This window comes from Chanodichthys erythropterus, chromosome 8, assembly GCF_024489055.1.
Source record: "Chanodichthys erythropterus isolate Z2021 chromosome 8, ASM2448905v1, whole genome shotgun sequence".
Lineage (NCBI taxonomy): Eukaryota > Metazoa > Chordata > Actinopteri > Cypriniformes > Xenocyprididae > Chanodichthys > Chanodichthys erythropterus.
The window spans coordinates 19,559,991-19,578,558 of NC_090228.1; the positions used below are offsets into that span (position 1 = coordinate 19,559,991).

General features: G+C 36.0%; 2 protein-coding genes across 3 annotated transcripts in view; one reads left to right on the forward strand and one right to left on the reverse strand.

Moving 5' to 3' along the window:
- magi2a (membrane associated guanylate kinase, WW and PDZ domain containing 2a) overlaps positions 1-18,553 on the reverse strand; it is a 314,903-nt gene extending 296,350 nt beyond the window's left edge. Inside the window, exon 1 of the mRNA XM_067392232.1 lies at positions 18,364-18,553. The gene's annotated coding sequence lies outside the window, so the exon portion shown is untranslated. The remainder of the gene's footprint in view (positions 1-18,363) is intronic.
- slc35e3 (solute carrier family 35 member E3) lies at positions 7,620-16,192 on the forward strand. 2 transcript variants are annotated; one of them, XM_067392245.1, is made up of 5 exons: positions 7,622-8,921; positions 9,463-9,573; positions 11,011-11,169; positions 11,436-11,518; positions 15,022-16,190. In XM_067392245.1, the coding sequence occupies exons 1-5, from the start codon at positions 8,508-8,510 to the stop codon at positions 15,206-15,208; spliced, it is 954 nt and encodes a 317-aa protein (XP_067248346.1). In that variant the 5' UTR covers positions 7,622-8,507; the 3' UTR covers positions 15,209-16,190. The 2 variants fall into 2 exon arrangements, with proteins under 2 accessions (XP_067248347.1, XP_067248346.1); XM_067392246.1 differs by lacking the exon at positions 9,463-9,573 and having other exon boundaries at positions 7,620-8,921; positions 15,022-16,192.
- Positions 18,554-18,568: the final 15 nt, after the last annotated feature.

Sequence of the window (18,568 nt, forward strand, 5' to 3'; positions counted from 1 at the left end):
CTAATGGCGTAATAATGTAACTTCTGTTGCTGTTCATGGTCAGGGACTATTTTTTTCCAGCGGAAGGAAGGCTTTTAATGATTTTCCTTCATGAAAGTTGCACTGATACATATGTTTTGGCTTTAATTTTTGTATTGTGTGGTTACCGTTTTATAAAAGCAATTAGTCCCGTGAAGCCGTGATTTACAGTGAATTTATAACAGCTCGGCATTGTGCCTAACAATGACCCTTAGCTGTTATAAATTCAAAAGCTTATTGGGGCTTATTGCTTTATTGAAAAACAGTAAAAAGACAAATTTCCCAACGTGATACATCACACAATTATATTTAAATAGTTTTGTTTCTCCCTTTTATGTTATCAGTAATGTACATTACGGTGTTTTGTGTTACTTTTTGTGTTATTTAGTTAATGTATATTGCATTATTTTAATATAATGTGTTACCCTGATGGTGCTTTGCCTTTATATTGATCATTGATAGTTCAAGTAGCTTTGCAACATTATACGGTACTAAGAAGCCATAGCATACTGAATCATTGTCACAGTATTTTGTCTGATGAATTTCTGGCAATGCCAGTTTTTTTTTTTTTATTGGAAACTTCTTTTTTTCTTCTTTTTTCAGGTTTATAATCAGCATTTCTCAAAGCTTGCAATACTCTGGATAAATGGGTGATTCTATATCACTTTGTCTAAAAAATAAAAATTAATAAAATGTTATAGGCTAAAATTAAAGCTCCATAATTCATTATAATATACAGTATCTAAAAAGTAGATATTCATTGCCTAAAATGAAGTCTAGGTAGGCAGCTCACTAGGCTTGAGGACAGAGCTTGAATGTGTGGTGGAGTTAGATGGAGTTTTGAGCTATACTTGTTTTGTTTTTCATTTGCTTGTTTGTATTTCATTAACCACCCAAGCCCACCCTGCTCTAAGCATCCAAGCTGTTTTCATTCATAAACCCATGTTGTCTCTATTTAACTGCTGGCTGGCATAGTCTTGTCTCTCAAAATGCAGTTGTTTTGAGAGTTTGAACCTGAACACTTAATGAGAACAGGCAAATTGTGTCACAGGGCAAGAGTCAATTTTGTATGGGAGACAAGCAGACTAACCAGAAACCAGACATAACCCTTTTGAGCTACAGAAAAAAAAAAAAAAGAAACAGATTTCTTATTGCTCAGTGTGGCTGGAATGGATTGTAGGGGGTGAGTCTGGAGTCTTTACGGGTTGGGGGATTATTCACATTTGGTTACGGGAAAGAATAAACATCTATCAAGGGCGTTAGTAACTGCACAGATCTGAACTTCCCTGAAATTTTAATCAATACAGCAAGTATAAGCAGCTCATCCTCATTTAAAAAATCAATTAAGCCCCCTTAATGATTCAAGAGGGAAACAATTTCATGCAGATGCCTGCAGATGAATGATTGCTTGGGGCATCCATAGCTCACTGAGTGACTGAAAACACACACATTCATTTGTATTGAACTGGTAGCAGATTCATCACACTACTAACACACTGTCTGTAGGATAAATTCTGTGTGCAGACGCAGTTAGAGGCAACTAATATATCTTGACTCATGAACTATTACAGTCATCAGACCAGGGGAATGGAAAAAGAGCAGTTTCAGAGGAGAAATCAACATATTGATGTTGCACATCCACATAATTTTGGGAACAGGTCCAATTTTCACAATAAACAACATTTATATGCTGAGAGAAAGTGTGCTTTCTGAATTATAACATCCTAAGAGGCAGGCTTACAGTGAGTTGGCAGGACTGTGCTGCCACCTAATGGTGACATTAGGTGTTCTGAACAAAGGTCAGTCTGATGAGCTATTCTCAGGGTTTCATTATCATTATGAAACACTTGAGATATATCAAAATCTGGAATATAAAATAGTGATTTTTAATCCTGGAATTTTATTAAATCTTTAAAAATAAATAGTTTCTATATGTTTTTTCTTTATTTTTTTTTATCCTATAATATTTAAGTTCAAAACAAGACTGCAGGACATTTCATAATTTTTCACCTAGCTTCAACTGCTGCTCTCCTCCTTTTGAGATGATTATGCATCATGCAATAGCAAGCCAAAATGTATGTCTTGACTGCACTATAACCCTGGCCTGGTTATCATAATTCTAAACACAGCTTTTTTAGAGGTTTTAGATGTGTTTTAGAGGTAAAAAATGATATAAATACTGTTCGGTTTCTCGCACAAACCGATCGTTTCATGTCTTAGGACATCAATGTGTCGTCACGAGCCACAAGGTTCAATTTGGATTTATCTGTGCATGTTTTTTTTACTCTTACAGATGAAGTTCCCATTGACATGCATTATACTGCTGACAGACGGCAACAGTTGGAGTTAAAAATCATCATCTGTGTTCTACTGAAGAAACAAAATCCCCTACATCTTGGATGCCCTGGGGGTAAGCAGATAAACATCAAGTTTTAATTTTTGGGTGAACTATCCCTTTAACCCCGGGTAAAGGAACGCTTTAACCAGCTTCAGAGCAGAGTTTCATAAGCCTATGTAAAATGCGGTGTTAACCCCGCTTCTAAATTACAAGTGTGAAATGTTCCTTTACTGCGGTTAAAAGCGTTGTTTTGAATGACGATAACCCGGGGTTAAGCGCAGTGTGAAAAGCCCTAATGTGATAAGTCAGTTTATGAATACCCAGGATTAATTGTTAACCCCGGGTAAATTATGAGCAGTGTGAAATGTAAAGCAAGATAGCACATGTTTACCAGGGGTTTAGAATGATCCAGGGTTAATTATTTCAAGTGTGAAAAGCCCTAAAGAGGAAGATGAAGATCACAATCTTTAATAATAGATTATTAAAGAGGAAAACTAACACAACCGTAACACAGAGGTGATCAGACAAATGAACACTGAAAAGACTGCAGCTTAAATAATAAGGCAAACAAGGGTAATTAATGACACACAGCTGAACAGAATGAATAATCATATTCAGTAACTAGTGACTAAAGAACGGCAGGAAACTATAGAACATAGGAAACATATGACTGAAGATAAACAAACTAAAAGTCCAAACATAACAGAACCATGACAGTAAGTCCCCTCTTGGAAGGCGAGACCTTGTGCTGTATTAGATGAGATGAGGGAGGAAAGGTGGGGGCTTTTGAGGTGGATGAGGAGCAGGCGAAGACTGGTGAGAGGAGTAGGTGAGGGGGCTGGAGAAGGCAGGCAGATGAAAACAGGGTGGTGATGATGGAGGAAGAATCCATGGTTGGGATGAAGGGAGTAGCCAGGTGACGGAGCCATGGGGTAATCCCTGCTGATGACACCAGGGTGACAGTCAACAGAAAGAGCTTTGGGGAGTGGAGCCCAGGTCGCAGACGGAAGTCCGAGGGAGTGATGGGACGCTAATGACCAGGACGGCCACGATGAAGCTGCAGCGATGATCTCCCAAGATGGAGGTGGAGATCCTGAGGGCTGAGGATGAGCTGGTGTGACTGAAGGTGGAGGTGGAGCTTGCCAGAGCCAAAGGGGTGAAGGGCTGGAGGGCAGGGAAAGACCTGTGGGTCCGGAGCGAAGGCGTGCATGGCGATGTCTAACCCAGGTGGAGCTGACTTAACGAGGGAGCCTGGCGAGGCATAAGGGCCGATGGACCATGCTGGAGTTGAGGGGGAGAGGAGCGTAGGAGTCTGGACGGCCAGTCGACCAGCGTGCTCCGTTGCTGACGGCAGAGCCCCAGGCTCATGATGCCCAGGAGGAGGTGGTTCACAGGAGGTCCAAGGTGCTGCCACGCCACTGAGAGGAGGTCGATGTGACACCATGGAACCGATAGGGAACGAGGACAACTGGGTGGACTGACTGACTGAGGACTGAAGAGGAAACTGGAAAACCGTACAAAATTCCCTGAAGACCAGAGCATTGGAAATATCTGAATATCTGTGGTGGGAGAGGGAGGCTGGGCGGGTTTACTAAGACTGGAACGAAACTGGTTTTGGCACGATCAAGGGGTACAGAGTATTTATCTCTTCACAGGGGTCCATACGGTCTATAAGGTACTGACTTGCTTCCATCCCCTCGACTCCCACAGCAATGGACGGAGTCGCAGACTCACAGACTCTTCAAGCTGCTTCGGTTCCGGGGGCGATGGTGTGCTCTGCCTTCTGTTCCTCGGGCACAGGCTCACTCATTGCGGCAGGTGGAAGCTTCCAGTCTGTTGGGGCTCAGGCTTTGTCGATCAGGATGGTGATGAGCTGGGCTTTGGGCTCGGCAGCAAAACATCTGTGAGGTGGGGCTGGATGAGGCTGATGTTGTCCTCCATTTCGCCCATTGTGAACGCAGATCTATTCACCCACAGTGTGAAGTTAATGTACTTCTCCAGGGTCCAGCAGGGATCACTTTGGGGTATGACGAAGCAGATATCCCACACCTAAATCCCTCCATCAAGCAGACACTGTCATCTACAAAGATATAGGATGAAATCTACCCAAATAAACTGAGTGCAACTTGGAACCTCAATTTTACTGAGCAGATTCTATAGGCCTGTTTTTACAGTGAAGAGAAAAACGCAGGGGTTCAGGCATAGTCAAATATTACGCAACATTTGAATTCAGAAACCAAGAAGAAAGAAAGAAAGAAAGAAAGAAAGATAGATAAAGAGAAAATAAAGATTATATAGATCACTTATATATAACAATCCTCCCCACAAAAGAAAAAAGAAAAAAACATTTTCATAGAAAAACCTAAACAAAACATTAAAGTAAGGCTCAAAGTCTTTATATATGAAGTTTATAGCGAACAGGGGGCGAGATCTGTTTGGTTACTGACATTATTCCAAATATCTTCCTTTGTGTTCAGCAGAACAAATAAATTCATACAGGTGTGGAACAACTTGAGGGTGAGTAAATGATGACAGAATTTTCATTTTTGGGTGAACTATCCCTTTAAGTCTGATTACCCCTAACAAACTGCTAGTCCTTAAGACACAGTCACCCAAAGGGTTAGTGTGGCGACCAGGGCGGGCGAGAGCCGTGAGGGAACGGCGCGAGGCCGGTGACGCGAGTGTTAATGAGCTTCACCTGGGAGGCGCACCGGCCTTGAGTCCCTCACGGAGGAGCTCCGGGAGCATAAAAGGAGGAGCGACTACTGTGAAGGACGAGAGAGGACCAGGCCTGGACTTTATTTTATGTTTTGTTATGTTTGTGTGGCCGGCAGACGTCCGTGAGGGTCTGCCGGCATTACTTTCGTTTTGTTTGTTTATTTTATATTAAAGTTTTATTGAACGTTCGCCGGTTCCCGCCTCCTTCTTCCCCCAACTACTAACCGTGTTACAGTTAGTTCACCCAAAAATGAAAATAACGTCATTTATTACTCACCCTCATAACGTTCCACCAGTGATGGGAATAACGGCGTTATAAATAACGCGCGTTACTAACGCCGTTACTTTTTTCAGTAACGAGTAATCCAACGAATTACTTTTTCTCCCGTTACAACGCCGTTAGCGTTACTGACAAAAAAAATGCCGCGTTACTTATATTGAGCTCACCGAAGCGGTTTTCATCCGAGTAAGCTCTCTCTCAGCCATAGGACCTGCAAAGTTTTTTTCTCTGGTGTGTGCTGCGGTTAGTCATACACAAATATAATTTTAAACTGATAATAATGTATGATGCGCTGTGTGTGTGTCTGTCAAAGCATGCGCGCGAAGCGCGAGCTCAAATCAGAATACCCTTTTTGATGCTTGATCGAAAATATGTGAAATGAGTTTTTTTTCTAGTCGACTAGTAGTTGTTCATTTAAGCTATTAGTTGACTAATCACATTTATATTAATTTAATTTCTTAAATACAGGAGAGAATAAACCATAATAAGGAGCGTTTATGTAATATATATAGCACTCAAGGGCACGCATAATTGCCATAAAGAACCGGCAAAAGTAATGATTATGAGTGTGACAAAAACAGCAAGGAGACATTTTAATTGTTTATTAATAAAGTAATGTTTTCTGAATCAGTGTCGGCTGCAAAGATGAAGTTGACATTGCTGATTCTCATTGCTGATCATCTGCTCATATGGACGCGCCTAGAGAGATAACGCACATTTTATTCGGATTAGGCTATATAATCAGAGTAGCCTCTTTCTTTTCGTGTTTAATTACATCATTTTCGTTAAAGTAGATATTTCAAGCATTCTAGTTATATTTCTCATGTCTGCGAGGCAAGCAGCCTCTGAGTTTCGGTTCATTTAGCAGACGCGCTCCAGTTCACGCGCCAGTGATCGCGCCCGCGCCTCCATGTCATGATTTTATTGTCTGCTATATTTGCTTGTTATATATTAAATCCAAGCAATTGGTTGATGAAACATTGATTAAAATTAAGATACAATTTTTACAAAACGAAATTCACTTTAAAGAGAGGCTTTCTATAAAACAACACTTAATGAAGTGTTTAAAATCATGTCTGACCCACTCCATGATATATTTGCGCATCTTATGATGCATCTTACTCACGCTGTTCACTTTTCATAATCGAATAAATGGATTTAAAACATAACATAGGACTATTTAAACATAAATATGAAACTACGTTTTCTTTAATGGCTACCAACACAGTACAGAGAAATTTCATGTCGTGAGCAAGAGCGGATCATGAGTCAGGAGTCGCATCAAGAATAATTTATTCTTAGACTTATATGTAATATTGGGGGCATTCAATTTATTTGGCATATTTTTATTTTTTTTAATTTTTTTTAAAGTAACGCAATAGTTACTTTCCCTGGTAATTAGTTACTTTTATAATAATGTAACTCAGTTACTAACTCCGTTACTATTTGTGAGAAGTAACTAGTAACTATAACTAATTACTTTTTTAAAGTAACGTGCCCAACACTGCGTTCCACACCCATAAGACCTTCGTTCATCTTCAGAACACAAATTAAGATATTTTTGAAATCCGATGGCTCCGTGAGGCCTCCATAGGGAGCAATGACATTTCCTCTCTCAAGATCCATTAATGTACTAAAAACATATTTAAATCAGTTCATGTGAGTACAGTGGTTCAATATTAATATTATAAAGCGACGAAAATATTTTTTTTTCTGCACAAAAAAAAAGAAAAAAAAAAAGAAAATAACTTATATAGTGATGGCCGATTTCAAAACACTGCTTCAGGAAGCTTCAGAGCATAATGAATCAGCATGTCAAATCAGCGTTTCGGAGTGCCAAAGTCACGTGATTTCAGCAGTTTGGCGGTTTGACACGCAATCCGAATCATGATTCGATATGCTGATTCATAACGCTCCGAAGCTTCCTGAAGGTGTGTTTTGAAATCGGCCATCACTATATAAGTCGTTATTTTGGGGCTTTTTTGCGCACCAAAAATATTCTCGTCGCTTTATAATATTAATATTGAACCACTGTACTCACATGAACTGATTTAAATATGTTTTTAGTACCTTTATGGATCTTTAGAGAGGAAATATCATTACTGTCTATGCAGGCCTCACGGATTCATCGGATTTCAACAAAAATATCTTAATTTGTGTTCCCAAGATTAACGAAGGTCTTACGGGTGTAGAACGACATGAGGGTTAGTAATGAATGACATTATTTTCATTTTTGGGTGAACTAACTCGTTAACATGATTGCTATGTTCATGCAACTGGTCTGATTTTTTTTAAGGAAAATGGTATCATCAGCAAATCCCCTTACCATGATAGTAATTGCTTGCAAGGCACTATTCTTAATGTAATTACTAGCTATAGTTAGTAATCAATATAAACAGGTGTAGCGAAATAGGGCATCCCTGACATATTCCCCGTGGGCATTTAGAGTTTTGACTGCTTTAGTGAACAGGTCCCCAAAACCAATTTTTCTAAGTTTTTTAAAAGTCCAGGAAAAGCATATAAACAGCATCCCTCACTAACTCTGAAGAACCAACCAAATATTGTTTTAAATGTGTCTGTTTTTTAAAAGCTCCACTGTGTTTCATCTAGGCTATTATATCCTCTAAAATAGTGTTGGAAAGATTGTAGCAACAATTTTGTTAGAGTTATTAAACTTTTTGTTAAACCCCACACTAATACTTCCATAAAATACTTATAATAAATCTTTTGCAAATCTTTGGTAAAATAATTTTCTTATTGTGTCCACTAGACAGCGCATAAGAGCAGTGACGTGGCGTGTCCCTCGTTTAGGAAGGTAACCGTCCTGCTGCGAAATTCTCGCGCATGCGTATTGTTGCTATTATTTTGACGCGCATGCGAATCCCGCGAGAGTTTCACGTTGGACCGTTACCTTCCAATCACGTCCCTCATTTGCGAGGGTCGCGTCGCGTTTAGGTACGTCACGCTCGTGGCAGCGCTTTGAGTGAACGCGGTGCTAGAGTCCTAGAATGAAAGCTCGTCTGAACCGCTTTCACACATTCAGCCACAGAAAGCAGCGGAGTCGTCTATCTCTCTGCTGATGCATTACCAAAGCAGACAGCCGAAACGGTTTCTCCTGAATTATTTGCATCCGGAAGACTAAAGAGCGTCTGAATGAGCTCAGCTATGGCGACGCGACTCTCTGACTTGTTTGGAAACAGCCGGATAATTGCAGGACTGCTGGTTAACTTACTGTCTTCGATCTGCATAGTGTTCATTAACAAATGGATCTATGTGCACTATGGCTTTCCCAACATGACCATGACTCTCATTCACTTCGTAGTGACATGGCTGGGGCTGTATATATGTCAGAAGATGGATATATTCTCCCCCAAGAGTCTCAGACCTTCCAAAATCATCCTGCTGGCTCTGAGTTTCTGTGGTTTTGTTGTTTTCACGAATCTGTCTCTCCAAAGCAACACTATAGGAACATATCAGCTGGCCAAGGCCATGACAACACCCGTGATTATAGTCATCCAGACCATGTACTACAGAAAGACATTCTCCACAAAGATTAAACTGACTCTAGTAAGTGGGTTTTCATTTGTTTTGACTGGCATATTGTCTAAGAAGTCATTCAAAAGGTTTGCTTAACATATCAGTAGTTCATGAAATCTGAGGCCATATTCAAATCAATCTGGACAGATATATCTCAAGACTTGTAAATCACACTGTAAATGCAAAAAAAAAAAAAAAAAATAATAATAATACTGCATATATATATATATATATATATATGTATGTATGTATATGTATGTATGTATGTATGTATATATGTATGTATATATATGTATATATGTATGTATGTTTCTTGAGTGTTATTATAACTGTCATCTATTTCATCAATTTTATAGCATGCACATGCATCAGTTTGCTCTGGCTAAATTAAATGCTGATAAATGCAAGTCATGCTTGTATGCAGATTTGTTTATGCAGGGTAATGGGTCACATAACAGATGTGTTCTGCTTTTACACACTTTTCCCATAACTAATTTATTGATTTTGTGTGTGTGTGTGTGTGTGTGTGTGTGTGTGTGTGTGTGTGTGTGTGTGTGTGTGTTATAAAAAGGTGCCAATCACTTTAGGGGTCATACTGAACTCTTACTATGATGTGAGGTTCAATCTTCTGGGGATGATTTTTGCCACACTGGGGGTCTTTGTAACTTCACTGTATCAAGTGGTAAGTATTATTGTATTATCGCTTTGTATCCTTATCGAAAAAGTCATATTCCTTCATTCCCATAAATCAGGAGTCAGACTACTTGTCAACCCAGAGACCTCCAATATAGAAATTCTGGTATTTACTGTAATAACAACTTTCATTGATGATTTAATTTTATTATTAAACTATTTTTAAAATTATTATTTAATGATATTGATTATTGAGGATACAATAAATTGATCAAAATTGACAGTAAATATATGTATAATGTTACAAAACATTTCTATATCAGATAAATGCTGTTCTTTTTACTTTTTTTTTCCCCATCGAAGAATCCTGAAAAAAATAATTTCTGAAGGATCATGTGACACTGAAGACTGAAGTAATGATGCTAGAAATTCAGCTTTATAAATAATAAACTACATTTTAAAATATATTGCAATAATAACATAAATAGGTTGTTAAATTGTAATAATGTCACAATATTAGTGTTTTATAGTGTTTTTGATTAAATAAATGCAGCCTAGGTGAGCATAATATACTTATTTCAAAAACATTTTAAAAAATCATTCCAACCCCAAACTTTTAGACATGTGATATAAATTTTAGACATATAGAAGCAACCCGAAATCAATAATCAGTGTGTATATACACTTCCCTCCAAGAGTTTGGAAACACCCCTGGCAAAGTGTGGTTTTAGATGATATCAGCATAAATCCTTATAATTTTTTGGTGCAAATACATTACAGTAACTTGACATTATCATTGAAGACCAGCAATAACAATTTTCATTTTGATTACATAATAACGGCAATATATACATGTCAAAGTCAGACATGCCCCTTTGCCAGCTGTGATGCCTGGTCGCTGGTTTAAACTTGGCCCAGGTTTGTAAAAGATTTTTGGGTCAGCACACCTTAATAGCTTTAACAATTAAGTTTAGAATACAATGAACCAATTAGAACCCAGTTCACCCAGGTCAGATAGCTGCTAATGGTGGATATTTTGATGATTTAAAAATTTTAGTTTTTTCTATGTATAAACTGTTTATATAATAAAATATGTTTTCGTAGTTTGCGTTGTCCCTTATCAGTGCAAAATTATCACAAACTAAAAAGGATTCATTCCAATATTGTCCAAAACCCCACTTTTCTAGGGTGTTTCCAAACTTTTTCTATCTATCTATCTATCTATCTATCTATCTATCTATCTATCTATCTATCTATCTATCTATCTATCTATCTATCTATCTATCTATCTATCTATCTATCTATCTATCTATCTATCTATCTATCTATCTATCTATCTATCTTAAAAAGTGAAAAGTACTTTCATGGATCCCTGGTAAAATTCCTGACCATAAATAGCAATTTCCCTCATTAATTATTCAGATATTTTGATTATGCTGCATTTGATTGGCTAATGATAATTAATAATTTATTTCTCCTAATATAGTGGGTTGGTGCCAAACAGCATGAGCTGCAGGTGAACTCTATGCAGTTACTGTATTATCAGGCACCCATGTCGTCTGCATTTCTCTTGGTCCTGGTGCCGTTCTTCGAACCCCTGAGCGGAGAGGGTGGTATCTTTGGACCCTGGTCATTTCAAGCCCTGGTAAGAGAGCGAGAAAGAAAGTGCCTATTCTTTCACTGGCTCACACACTCCCTCTGCACCTATCCAAAGGAATTTCCTACTTGTACAAACACACAGTCACAGAGAAGGCCTTGTGTTATTGCCCAGATTTCCTGGAAAAAATTTATACATGCTTAAAGTTTTTTTCCCTCCATTGGGTAAAATGTTCACAAAGCTCAATTTAAGATCAATTGCATTTTCAAGTTGTTTATTCTTGATTTTTTTTTTTTTCCTCCCCTTTCATCAAGGTCATGGTTCTTCTGTCTGGTGTTATCGCCTTTCTGGTTAACTTGTCCATTTACTGGATCATTGGGAACACGTCTCCTGTTACGTATCCTTTCTGCTACTTCTCTAAGATACCATTCATTCAGCTGAGGTTATTTCCTTCTCTTCTATTCTTGGTGCAAAACACACCCTGTACACAAATATAGTATGTAAACTCTGCTCTATAACATGACTTTTTTGTTAATTGTCAGGTTAGGCCTATAATGCAAGCAAATGTTTTCTTACAGAGCCTGAAAGCTGATAGTTAACGCATAGTTACACACTTGTTTAACAATGAAAGGGGAAGCTGTAAATCAAGGCACATTTTGTATCCCTGAGTCATACTAGAAGCATTTCATGGTTTTGAATGCACCCATTGAGGGCGAGGTTCATGAGTGAGACCTTTCTCAAAGTAAGCAGCAGAGGGTGCACTTTACTATCTCATGTTTTCAAGTAACTGCCCTTTTGGGCCACTTATTAGGTAAGAGTTCTGTCAACCAAGAGATTTCAAACTTTTTTTTTTTTTTAAGCCAAGGATCTGGAAATATGATGATCTGCTAGTTGATCCTTCTTCCTAAAGTATACTGGCAACTATATAATTTTTCAGGTGTAAAATTCTATTTATTCTCTATGATATTTTTACAGTTAATATTTTTAACAAATTCAGTTACTTTTTTAAAGAAAAAATGAAAAATAAGGGCTGGGTTGTGCAGTTTGTGATGATGCTTGTTTTAGAATATCCTTGCACTAATATAAATAAAAGTTACAGAATTAAAGTTCAGCCAAGTCATACACTCATGCATCCAACATTTCTAATTTATATAAATATATATTTTATAGATGTAAATTAGGTTAATTTAACATGGATATGTCCATAAATCAGTATTAAAAAATCATGTTAATTTAATAATTGATTATACTCATATATTTCGAACAGATTTATGGTAACACTTTACAAGCTCTCATTTATTAATGTATTAAAGGTGGTACAGAGGATGTTTTGTTTTATACATTTTTGCAATATTACTTGAAACTGTCTTTACTAACTGATAAAAGACTATTTATTAGGTGCACTGAAAGGAATAATATTAATATTCATCATCTGTTAACGAGGTAGCCTTAAAAACATCAGCCAATTGTTTATGCGATCATCGCGTAAAAGATTGGCCCTCTGGCTTTTCAATCACTGCCGTGACGTTCCTTGTGAGAGACGAGCGCGGCTGCGCGCTCCAGTAACTTTCCACACTCTACAGGCGGCGCATGCAATGTTTTTGTCAGGAGACAGGAATAACAACTGCAGATTATGAGTTACCTGCGGTGAGTCTGACATAATGAATCCACTAACACGACACAGTGAATGCCGGCGGTAAACACTCGTGTTCCAATACTCGTGCACGAGTTTTGGGAGGCGTTTCCTCGAAATGAGCTGTGAAGGAGGGGGGTTGTTCTTTCGCATGCGCTCATTTCAAAAACTCACTAACAGTCTTTGGATTCTCAGTCGACGAAAAGATCCTCTTTAGCACCTTTAACTAACATAACTAACTATGAACAATACATTTTTTACAGTATTTATTAATCTTTGTTAATGTTATTTAATAAAAAATACAGTTGTTCTTGTCCATTCAGCGCTTTAACTAATTTTAACATACAACTTTTAATTTTAAGTGTAAATTTTGAAATTAACATTAAATAAGATTAATAAATGATGTAGAAGTATTGTTTGTTCTTAGTTCATGTTAACTAATGAAACCTTATTGTAAAGTGTTGCCATAATTAACGTTTACATATTCACACGACTGATATAGCCATAAATCAATATTAAAAATAACATGTTTTTATTAACTTTTTTTTTATTTCTTTATAACATTTGTACATATTAACAAGACCCACTGTAAACCATAATGCTCAAAAAAATAATTGGTTTGAATAGGGTAAACTTAAATTAAACAAATTAGTTAAATCAAATAAACTTAAATATTTAAAACTTTCTTTTGAGTTAAAAAAAATCTGACACATTTTAAGTAATCTGGACTGTTTCATTGTTTTGAGTTTTATGAACTTGTTTCTTTTAATTTGGACAAACTTTAACAGAAACTGGGCTGGGATTTCTGTTTCATGCTTTGCCATAACACTCTAAAGATAGAGTAAATGCTAAAATTAAGTGTTATATAATGGTATTTTTTTGTTACGTGGGGGATTTCATAGTGATTAATGTTTTGTTATGCTAATTTAAAAGACTGTCTGTTATGTTGGGTTTTTTGGGGGGTTACCACCATCATGGTGATGAGTAGAGCATGAGCTTAGTTTGAGAACAGGTCTATGTTAAATTGTCAGTATCTGTGCTAATGCTACCATATCAATGTGTTACCCATTAGCAAATTAGCATTTACTGAAGAAGCTAATTAAAGCTAGCCAAGTTTCCACTACTAAAAATAAAAAGTTGAGATTACATGATAATTTTAAGAGCAGTTAATATGTATGAGTACACAATAAAAGTCTCCCAGTTCTGTTTACTTAAACTTTGAATTTCTTAACTTAACTTTGATGTAACTGATTGCTTTTTTTTTTTTTTTTTTTTTTTTGAGTTTTGCCAACTTATTTGGGTTTATAGTATAGTCATAAATCAATATATTACATACAGTCAAACCAAAATGTATTCAGACATCTTGAACATTTCATTCATTAATACAGTTTATTCACTATAGTTTAAAATGGTAATAAAATATGACAAGATCTCAGAGTTAAACTGTGTCAGAAAGAAAATATTCTTAATTATGTCAGATAACACTTAAAACATGGTCAGGTCAAAGTGTCTGAATAATTTTTGGTTCCAAATTTTTATCAATTTTACTAGTAGTCCACTGTATGAAGAGTTTTTAGGTACAATATGTCATAGTTTACTTTATTTTGCTATCCTCACTTACATAAATGAACTGTAGTGTCCTGCACCCACTAGTAAAATATATATATTTTTTGGTTTGATATCCACAAAACTGAAATAAATCAATAATAAAAACAACAGTAATACTTTACACCAAGGTCTCATTTGTTAACATTAATGCATTAATAACTAACAATGAGAAATATTCTTACAGCATTTATAACTTTTCTTAATGTTAGTAAATTAAAAATGTTCATGTTCATGTTTATTCACAGTGCAAACCTACAATTTTTAATCCTAAAAAAAGGTATTAGTTAATGCTGAGATGAACATTAACTATGGTTAATAAATGCTGTAGAAGTATTGTTCATTCTTAGTTCAACTAATGAAACCTTATTGTAAAGTCATACCAAAATAACTATTTCATTTGTTAGTTAATAACAGATTTATTTACTCTTTTAAATGTCATATTCACAAACCTAACTATAAAACACAAATATCCTAAATATAAAATGGTCCAAAGAATGTTATCTTTCATAAAGAATCCTTTAGAAGCGCTTTCTATGAGTGGCTTATCTCTGAAGCTCAAGTCACATGTTCTCAGTCTGTGACTCAAGGGCAAGTCATAAGTCTCAACAGATCTCTAAATGTCACTGTCAAATAAGATCCCTTAACATTTGTCTTCAAAGCTACAACATGTTTGGACACTTCAAGTTCTGCATCACATTACTGGGTGGGTATGTTCTCTTCCAGGACCCCTTGTCTTTAAACCAAGGTCTGGGCATCCTCTGCACCCTCATTGGCATCCTGGCATACACCCATTTCAAACTGGCCGAGCAGGAGGAGGGCAAAAGCAGGCTCGCACAGAGACCATAGGCCTGCTGATGGGCCAATCAGCGTTCAGTGCCTGATTTGTTCAGGAATAGATAGCGATGGCTCCTGCACAGGAGCGTGAAGACTAACCAAAACATAGACTGGAAGGAAGTAGGCTTGTGCCATCGAGGCTGAGAAATTTTAATAGCATTTCAATCTTTTTAAGAGTTTAATTTTTATTCCAAGTATTCAATATTTGGAGCTGACCGTTTGGGAGAAAAACTGAATGTTGAAGCATTTCCTTTTTTATTTTGTAAGGTTTACTTGATGTATTTTCAAATGGTCTTTACAACAATAAAACTTTTTATACAAAGTAACAGACAACATTTTGGTCTCATTTTTCAAGGATGGAATGTTATCTTATATTGAGTCTAGTCACAACTTTTAGGACAAGGGTCACTGCCTACTTGGCAAAAAGGCTTGAGTGTCTATGAAAAGGAATGTCAATCATTTGTTCAGTTCATGATGAGGGTTTTTCAACATGTTTTTCTCTTTTGCAATGTGCAACTTAAACATTAGCCACATTCCAAAGTCCTGCCTCCAGTCTGAAATCTAGATGTTTTGCTGCTTTTTTTGTGTGAATATTAGATTTGTCCCAGTTTCGAAAGGGATGTGGTAAACCAAGATGCTGAAAATTATGCTGCTTTAGGGATAGTTCACCCAAAACCTACTTTCTTCTGTGAAACTTGAAAGAAGATATTTTGAGAAATGTATCAGTTTGTTTGTTTATACAGTCAATGGGTTTCAATATTGGTTAGATCTCAGTGTTCATCGAAATTGTTTAAAAAAGAATTGCTTCAAAAAGAATGTGTTCCGCTGAAGAAAGAAATACAGGTTTGTAACATTTGACATTAGTTCACCCAAAAATAAAAATAATGTCATTTATTACTCACCCTCATGTGGTTCCACACCCGTAAGTCCTTCGTTAATCTTCGGAACGCAAATCAAGATATTTTTGTTGAAATCCGATGGCTCCGTGAAGCCTGCATAGGGAGCAATGGCATTTCCTCTCTCAAGATTCATTAATGTACTAAAAACATATTTAAATCAGTTCATGTGAGAACAGTGGTTCAATATTAATATTATAAAGTGACGGGAATATTTTTGGTGCGCAAAAAAACAAAATAACGACTTATTTAGTGATGGCCGATTTCAAAACACTGCTTCATGAAGCCTCGGAGCACAATGAATCTTTTGTGTCGAATCAGCGGTTTGGAGCGCCAAAGTCACGTGATTTCAGCAGTTTGACATGCGATTCGAATCATGATTCGACACACTGATTCATTGTGCTCCAATGCTTCCTGAAGCAGTGTTTTGAAATCGGCCATCACTAAATAAGTCGTTATTTTGGGGGGTTTTTTGGCACACCAAAAATATTCTCGTCGCTTTATAATATTAATATTGAACCACTGTACTCACATGAACTGATTTAAATATATTTTTAGTACATTAATGGATCTTGATAGAGAAAATGTCATTGCTCCCTATGGAGCATTTGTTAACATTAGTTAATGTATTAACTAACATGAACTAATCATGAGTAATACATTTGTTACTGTATTTGTTAATGTTTGTTAACATTAGTTAATAAAAATACAGCTGTTCATAGTTTGTTACTTCACAGTGCATTAACTAATACAACTATATTAAAATACTTTTGTATTAATTGAACATTCAAAAGTTTGGTACCTTTTTAATTGTTTTTGAAAGAAGTCTCTTCTCACCAAGGCTTTGATCCAAAATACAGTAAAAACAGAAATATTGTGAAATATTACAATTTAGAATGACTATATATTTTCTATATATTGTAAAATGTAATTTATTCCTATGATGCAGTCATTACAGTCTTCAGTGTCACATGATCCTTTACAAATCATTCTAATATGGTCAAGAATTATTTCATATTATCAATGTTGAAAGCAGTAATGATTTATATATTTTTCTGTGAAAATATATAAATGATAAAGTTCAATAGAACAACATTTATTTGAAATAGATGTCTTTACTGCCTATTTTGATCAATGTACTGCATCCTTGCTGGAAACAAAAATCTTAAAACAAAATAAAAAAAAAGGGGGAAAGCCAACAAATGCCTATAAAACATGGTAACTCCAATACTGGTTAAAAGCATCCCAAGAGTCTCTAAGAAGACAGGTTTGAATTTTTATAATTCCCAAACTTCTATTTGTGTTGTTGCATATTGAATAACTTTACTATTCTAACATGTGGGAAACAGCAGAAGGTGTTCCCAAACTTCTGAAGGTGTAAATGCCTTAAACCTTAATCTTATAGGATTTGTCTTTATCCTTACTTACATTAATTAAATTATTAGTTTTCTGATGACTTCAATGGTCCATGGAATTTCCTCATTATTACAGATGTACAAGCCCAAACATGTTGAGCATAAAGGAACATGTTGTACTAAAATGAACTCTTGAGTCATTCTCCCTGGGCACTAAATATCAGATCCTGTCACAGGGACTGTACAAGACATGTTTTCAAAGCAATTGTCCTCTACAGCGCCGATTTCACTCAGCAAACAGTACTTCCCCGAACTAGCAAGTTTCTCTGTTAGGTCTGTCATTCACAATGGTGTACAAGGGTCATGTCATGACAACAGCCTTCACAGATCATCTTTACTCATCAACAAATCAAAACAACTGATCAAAGTTCTCAGTAACACAATAGAATCATGCAAAATAATTCATTAATCAAAGGAGGAATTCATTAACTAGTGGTTTGATTAGAGAGATGCATTTAGCCTAATATTATAAAAAAACGAACACATAAGTGATAATGTGTTTTTAATGTGTCATGTAAGAATTGAAACATGGACTAAATTAAACCCAAGAGGACTAACTTTAAATTTAATTGTAATTTAAAATAATATGTGAAAACATACTTTACAAAGGCAGATTATGTCCCTAAGTGCTGTTTTCACCCAACTTTAAAAAAAAAAAAAAAATCAATATTTTTACTAAATCTCGTATTTAATCTTTAATCAAATCTTTGCCCTGAATTGTTCATTTTCAATATATGTTTTCATGTTTAAAATGCATTTTTTTAAAAGCAGGCAACTAAATGTAATTTTTTTATACCATTTTTGGTATTACTTCTACTTTGTTGTCGTATTCTCTTAATAATTTCACACATATTACCTGATATATGAAGAACTCAGCAGCTAAAGCTCCAATGGGATGCAATATTAAAATAAGGAATCAATAAAACTTTTACAACAACATAAATAATACTCTCATGTTAACCTGAAAATACAAAAGCAATTTTGCATAGTAAACCTGAGCTACTTTAAACGCATTACTCAAACAACAGCGAAACAGCAAACATAAACAGTGAAATAATAAT

Coding starts and splice junctions, on each gene's coding strand:
- slc35e3 (XM_067392245.1), top strand. CDS start 8,508: ATGAGCTCAGCTATGGCGACGCGACTCTCTGACTTGTTTGGAAACAGC. Junction 11,170..11,435: donor CCTGGTCATTTCAAGCCCTG/GTAAGAGAGCGA, acceptor CCTTTCATCAAG/GTCATGGTTCTTCTGTCTGG. Junction 11,519..15,021: donor GGGAACACGTCTCCTGTTAC/GTATCCTTTCTG, acceptor TTGTCTTCAAAG/CTACAACATGTTTGGACACT.